The sequence below is a fragment of the Epinephelus moara genome, chromosome 3 (assembly GCF_006386435.1).
Source record: "Epinephelus moara isolate mb chromosome 3, YSFRI_EMoa_1.0, whole genome shotgun sequence".
NCBI lineage: Eukaryota > Metazoa > Chordata > Actinopteri > Perciformes > Serranidae > Epinephelus > Epinephelus moara.
The window spans coordinates 13,058,698-13,065,970 of NC_065508.1; the positions used below are offsets into that span (position 1 = coordinate 13,058,698).

The 7,273-nt window shown below is 37.4% G+C and overlaps 1 protein-coding gene across 1 annotated transcript; it reads right to left on the bottom strand.

Moving 5' to 3' along the window:
- Nucleotides 1-2,327: 2,327 nt before the first annotated feature.
- On the bottom strand, nt 2,328-3,545 carry LOC126387746 (olfactory receptor 1-like). Its single transcript, XM_050040384.1, has 2 exons — nt 2,584-3,545; nt 2,328-2,349 (listed from the first exon to the last, which is right to left on the bottom strand). Exons 1-2 carry the CDS (start codon nt 3,501-3,503, stop codon nt 2,328-2,330), a joined length of 942 nt encoding a protein of 313 aa, XP_049896341.1. The 5' UTR covers nt 3,504-3,545.
- Between the last annotated feature and the right edge of the window lie 3,728 nt (nt 3,546-7,273).

A 7,273-nucleotide genomic window follows, 5' to 3' on the forward strand; every position in this document is an offset into this window, starting at 1 on the left:
AGACCAACACTGTGTTCGAAATCGCTCCCTATCACGGATATAGTGCACTATATAGTGTGTTCGCCATTTTGTAGTGTTGTTCGAATTCTCCGCGGTTAATTTCATTCACTATATAGTGGACTATAAAATACCCACAATGCACAGCAAATGTGAGTGAACAAACGATTTACCCTACATTTTACTCCCGTATACCACAATGCAATGCGGTCGTCTTTTGCCAGAGGAGAAGAAGAACAACAACCGCAAAGATGACACAAAAAGAAAAGAAACGAATAGGATGCTAGCCGGTAACGTCAGCTCACGAGCTAACAATAGCCACATAGCTCGCACGAGCCAGATAGCTTATAGCTCGTGCACTAACGTGGGCTATTACAGCTCACAATGCAGACACACAACCGTAGCTGACAAAACCAAACGTCCACACCATTGACATTTCAACAATTTATTGACAAAAAGTACAACCACCATACAGTTCGATCATCCTCAAAGCGCCCGGTTTGTTTACATAATGCTCGGCCCGTCCACTTGCGTCACAGGAGTATGCGGCGCAGCTACTGACGCAACGACGTTAAGAAAATTTCAGTTAGTGTGCGAAATCTCGTTCAGTCGTTCCCCATGTACTGCACTATATAGTAAACACGAAATAGGGAATAGTGAGTGAGTGAGTGAGTGGACAGTTTCGAACACAGACCAAGACACACCTTTTCAAGTGGTAACAGTTTGGTTGTGTTGATCAGGATTTGATTTACACCTTTCACACCAGCCCAAATGAATAATGATAACCAGGCAGATGTACCTGAGTTTGTTTAAACTAAACTAATTAGGTTAGGTGTGAAATCACCCATACCTGCTGGGTCTCAAAGGGACCTTCTGTGCTTATGCTTTATCAAATTAAATAAAGACTCCAGTCAGCCTCCATTGTCTTACAAGAAGGTACTTTATTACCAATCTAGCATCAGGAAGCCAAAACTCCACAAAACTGCAGCTGCAAAGATTTCTGCTTGACAAAAACACTTCCATTATAATTGATATACAAGAAAACAAACTACCCAGAGGGGCATGTATGACTCATCTTAGCTATCTTGTCATTTGCTCTTAACACCACAATCCAGTCAAAACACTAACAACAACAAGCACACCTAAAGAAGCTGAGACACACCAAAGTTGTCTAATCTTTACAACTAGCAGTCTGAACCTCCTCTGACATCAAAGGATGCTCTCCCCTTCTTAGTTATTTTTTTACCACAATCCTATTACCAATATGCTGCTTCCTCCAAATCTTCTAGCAAATCAGAATACACTTTTATACATGTAACACAACCGATAGACACAGCAACAAAAAGGTTTGATAAAAACCTGGTCTTTTCATAACCACCTCCAACACAACCATTTAATAATATACATCAATGCATTCTGAAATTACATCCTACAACACAGTGAATGTCACATTTGGTTCAAGTAGCCTCAATATGACCACAATCCTTGATATAAACATCATTTTGCATAAACAGGGCAAAACATTTAGGCAAATTTGTGCTGTTCATCCTTAAAAAAAAATGTTATTAAAGCATTCACCTTCACAGAACCCATGATTCCTGTTGCTGCTTCACAAAGTTCTTCAAGAAAAGTGTGTATGTCCGGTAAAAAGGCCAGAAAGGTTTAATGTCAAGTAGTGATGAGTTAGAAAACACAGGGGACTAATTCAGAAGAGAGAAGCAGGAAAGAAAAGACTGGCCTCGATGAAATAAATCTTAAATATTATAAATACAGGATAAAAATAAAAAAAATCACCTTCTTTTATGGTTTAGATTTAGGACCAAATGAAAATAATAACAACGTAATTTTTTTATATACAGTAGACTCCATCAAAAAATGTGCAGACACAAACTTTGATGACAAAATAAACAGAGTATCTTTCCATTACATGAGCATATAAACAAATTAAACCAAATAGCAGAAAACTACTTATTATATGTGTCTTGATGTATTGTTTTTGTTTTGTATTGTATATTTTTTTATGTTGTATGTTTTTTACTGGACCTTTGAGTCTGTGCAAATAAAACTGATCGATTGTACATGTTTTAAACTGTGGACTGTAGTTATGACTGTATTGTGTTACCGTTGAAATGGTTATTTTAGTTGAATAAATTCAAGTTAAATTTCATATTACAATATTTGTAAAGGCAAAACAACTACACTATATTTACAGTAACTATTGCTTGATTAATTTTACTCTAACAAGTTGTACTTTAATGTACATAATGGAACAAAATATACACAAATGATCACTTTATAATGACTTTCTTTACCGTAATTCTGGATTTATTTTAAATTTTAATATTTTTTTTGCAGATTCTTTGATTTCTTGTGTCTGTAGAACATAAACTATTGGGTTCAACATTTGGGAAAAGACAGAGGTCATAGTCAGGTTAATGATGAGGGCATTTGGATGATTTTCACTAACAAAAGTATATGAGATTAATATTGGGAAAAAATAGATGGCCGCTAATGAAAGATGACCTGTGCAGGTTTTAAAGGCCTTGAGTCTTTCCTGAGCTGTGGCCACTTTAGACAANTTTTTTTGCAGATTCTTTGATTTCTTGTGTCTGTAGAACATAAATGATTGGGTTCAACATTTGGGAAAAGACAGAGGTCATAGTCAGGTTAATGATGAGGGCATTTGGATGATTTTCACTAACAAAAGTATATGAGATTAATATTGGGAAAAAATAGATGGCCGCTAATGAAAGATGACCTGTGCAGGTTTTAAAGGCCTTGAGTCTTTCCTGAGCTGTGGCCACTTTAGACAATGCATAGCCAATACATGAATAACTAAACAAGATGAATATCAATGGAAGCCAGAGAATAACACACACACACACCTGACCAATTACATAGCTGGGGAAATAGTCATTACATGCAAGTGGATATATCTGGGTATGGTCACAGAAATAGCTGTTAATAACCACAGATTTACAGATGGAAAGTCTTGTAAGAAGGCCAACTGCAATGAGTACTGCAATTATGACAAAGACCCAGAAAGAGGCAATCAAAGACAGCATGAACCTGTTGGTCACCTTCACTTGATAGTGCAGTGGGTAAATGATAGCTATCAGTCTGTCATAGGACAGTGCAATCAGATTAAAAGCCTGCATTGAAAGGCTAGTGTAGCAGAAAAAAAGGAACGTCAAGCAGTCATTGTAGGGGATGTAGTGATGGTTAAACAGAAAGATATCAAGAACCTTTGGCACCAAAGCAGTGCTACTAAACAGGTCTGCAAATGCTAAATTAAAAACTACAACATATTTTGGAGTTCTCAGATTATGATCCAAGTATATGACGACCATCACAAGTGTGTTTCCCAGCACTGCAACAACATAAACAAAAAAGAGAAAGACATAGTAATAATTGATATTAGGTATACCAATAAATCCCCTTATTATGAAGTATTCAGGTCTCACAAAGGTGATGTTTTTTCCAAGAGCTGAGTTAAAAAACTCCATTGTAAAATTTCAGTCAAACTCATACTGTCTGAAGCACGATGTCTACTGTAGAGAACAGAGCTGCACGTCAGCACTGTGTTCTGTGATGTAGACAGACTGGAGCTCCTCTCTGACCTCTCTTTTGTCTGATCCCTTGAGTCCATTGTACGTATCAATCAGAAAAAAAATAAATCAATCCAATGACCTTACTGCATTCATGAAATATACTCACAGGATTCTTTGCTGCAACTTTCTATTGGAAGCTGTTGAAGCATCCACTGTATTTTTATGTAATTTGTTCATATTACAGGACTTTCTGTCTTTGGCTTAACCCCAAGCCCATTCATCCCCACTGAAGACGTTTATTGTTAATATTTACAGCATGCAATACTTGTAGTTTTTGGGGACGATTTTCTGCAATGGATTAATATGGCCCATGGTTGGTGCCCTAGTGAGTACCTGCTCAACATGACATGGCAAACAAACACAGCTGGCGACTAGCCAGTGAACACAGTAAAAGCAAAATATTTCCCTTAGGCATTAGAGACCAAAAACAGGTCTCAGAGAGCAGGCACTGGACTTACATTCAGCTAGGTGACCATAAGTGTAAATCTAAATGAATGAGGACATTGCTGTGTCACTGCTGGATGTGTATATAGGCAACTTTTAACTAACAAGGTTATCATCTTAACTTTCAACAACTATCAGAGACCGATGTTTGCCAAGTGGACTATCAAACTCAAACACACACTCCAGCACTTTACAAAACTTTCACTGAACTCTGTTCACTGGGGACTTATCAGTTCATTTCAGAATTTTGCAGTGAGAGAAAGGTGGACAATACCGCAAAAAAGTAATCAGTACAATGAGCTATAAGTTAATGTTAAGGCTCGAAGTTAACGTGTTTAACACTGCTGAAAATAAAGCCCCTTAACTTTTCCTTTGAACAACACAGAGAAGAGGCGAAGGACGAATCGCAGGGATCAACTGACAAGGTTTTGCACTTCACATGAACTAAAGCATCTAATGTTTTTGTTAGCATCGTGGCTAGTATTGACAGGGGGTTGAGAACAACGTTAGTGAAGGTACCATGACCCCCAGTGTCATTTCAACAATGCTGACGTTTAAAAAGAAACGCCATGTTCTGCACATTTCATATCATTTCCACTTAACAATTAAACACAAAGAGAAGCAGCACACATGCACTTGCAGTATAAACCTATGTCAGTGTCTCTTCTCCTTACCTTGTTAATCATGGTAAAATCATCCCACTGAATGGCCAGAAGTGATATAGTGATATTTACAACAATATGATCGAATCAGGTGAGATCATCTTTTAACCTAACAAAGATCAAAACCGGGCCTTACATAGTATAGCTGGCATCAACCTCTATAGTTTGTCTGACCAAATTAGCAAAATGTTGGCTGCACAAAGGCATACGGAGTGTCAGGATCCCCCAGTTTTCCCGTACCTTCCTCCTGATGCCACATCTTATAGCTTAAAAGCTCAGTTTCTTTGGTTCAGCAGTTCATCAAAACTTAGTTCTGGGTTATCAACGCTGTAGGTAGTGCATCCCATCACACAGCAGCTTTTAGGAATTTGTGCTGGTAGACGCAAGCAGACACCTTCACACAATACAAAGTCAATAGAGAGCAGTGAATTGGTTTCCCCTCCAGTCTGGGCTAGAGAGCAGTGAATTGGTTTCCCCTCCAGTCTGGGCGTTGATACAGGGTGTAAAGCAGGTGTCTCGTGCAGGAATAAATCAGGGCCTACTACTGCAGGATCATTTTTTATCCAGTTTAATATATACAAGCACATAAGCTTTAATAGCTTTTGACCTATTGATTAGGGAAATACCCGTGCTGACATACACATCTGTTACTAGGGCTGATGCTTCAAAGCACCGAAGCGGCAATGGTTGCTGTGCTTTTTGTTTTGTCTTTTTTTTTTACCAGTAAACTGGTGAGGGAATTGAAAGCAAGTGGCCAGTGAAAGACGCAAATGAGACCAGTGTCCCCAGTGAAGTCACTGACCTCTGCTTCAAGCAAATAAATCAGCTGTCCAATTGGAAAAGTAACAGGTGAGATTAATTGCAGAGGGTCATCCACAGCGAGCAACTGTAGTAAACTGCTTGCTCTGCATCGAATGGTGTGACCCAACCCACTGTGTTCAACTTATTAATAACTTAGTGGTTTAGCTTTTGAAATCATGCTTAAATCACATAAAACCCTGTGGATTGTTTGTTTGCTTTCACACCACAAACGTACCACACCAGAGTCCCTTTAGAAGCTCACCAATACACACCTTTTCAAGTATTGTCAGTTTGGTTGTGTTGATCAGGATTTGATTTAAACCTTTCACACCACCCCAAATGAATCAAGATAACCGGGCAGATGGAACTGAGCTTGTTTAAACCAAACTAATCAAGTCAGGTGTGACATCACCCTTAGAGCCTCTATGCTGCGTCACATGGGGACCTTCAGTGATTAATCTTTATAGAATTAAATAAACACTCCATTGTCTTACAAGAAGGTACTTTATTACCAATCTAGCGCCAGGAAGCCAAAAGTCCACACAACTGTGGCTGCAAAGATTTCTGCTTGACAAAAACACTTCCATTATAACTGATATACAAGAAAACAAGCTACCAGAGGGGCATGTATGACTCTATCTGGTCATTTGCTCTAAATACCAAAATCCAGTCAAAACAAGTAACCACAACAAGCACACCTCAAGAAATTAAGACACAGCAAAGTCGTTTAAACTTGCAGTCTGAACCTCCTCTGACATCAAATGCTGCTATCCCCTTCTCAGTTATTCTTAGGTAATTCAGCAATTTAAATTTCTTCATAAAAAGTCTGCATGTCCCGTAAGAAGGCCAGAAAGGTTTACTGTGATGTAGTAATGAGTTAGAAAACACAGCAGACTAATCCAGAAGAGAGATGCAGGCAAGAAAACAAGACTGGCCTTGATGAAACAAATCTTTAATAATAATGATAAATGTAAAAAATTAAAAATCACCTTCTTTATACTTTAGATTCTGGACCACATGAAAATGAAAAGAAAATACTATTTTTATATACAGTAGAGTCCATCAAGTAATGTGCAGAGACACAAACTTTGATGACAAAATAAACAGAGTATCTTTCCATTACACAAGCATATAATCACAAATTAAACCAAATAGCAGAAAACGACTCTTATTGTATGTGTGTTGTACATGTGTTATATTGTGGACTGTAGTTATTACTGTATTGTGCTACCTTTAAAATGGTTATTTAATTTGACGCTCAATTATTATAATGTCCTTTTTTGTGGAATAAATTCAAGTTAAATTTTATATTACAATATTTGCAAGGGTAAAAAAAGTACTTAGTATTTACAGAAACTATTGCTTGATTAATTTTGTACTTTAATGTACATAATGGAACAAAATATACACAAATGATCACTTTATAATGACTTTCTTTACCGTAATTCTGGATTTATTTCTAAATTTTAATATTTTTTTTGCAGATTCTTTGATTTCTTGTGTCTGTAGAACATAAATGATTGGGTTCAACATTTGGGAAAAGACAGAGGTCATAGTCAGGTTAATGATGAGGGCATTTGGATGATTTTCACTAACAAAAGTATATGAGATTAATATTGGGAAAAAATAGATGGCCGCTAATGAAAGATGACCTGTGCAGGTTTTAAAGGCCTTGAGTCTTTCCTGAGCTGTGGCCACTTTAGACAATGCATAGCCAATACATGAATAACTAAACAAGATGAATATCAATGGAAGCCA

Bases quoted from the DNA above. Each gene is read 5' to 3' on its own strand.
- LOC126387746 (XM_050040384.1), bottom strand. From the start codon at position 3,503: ATGGAGTTTTTTAACTCAGCTCTTGGAAAAAACATCACCTTTGTGAGA.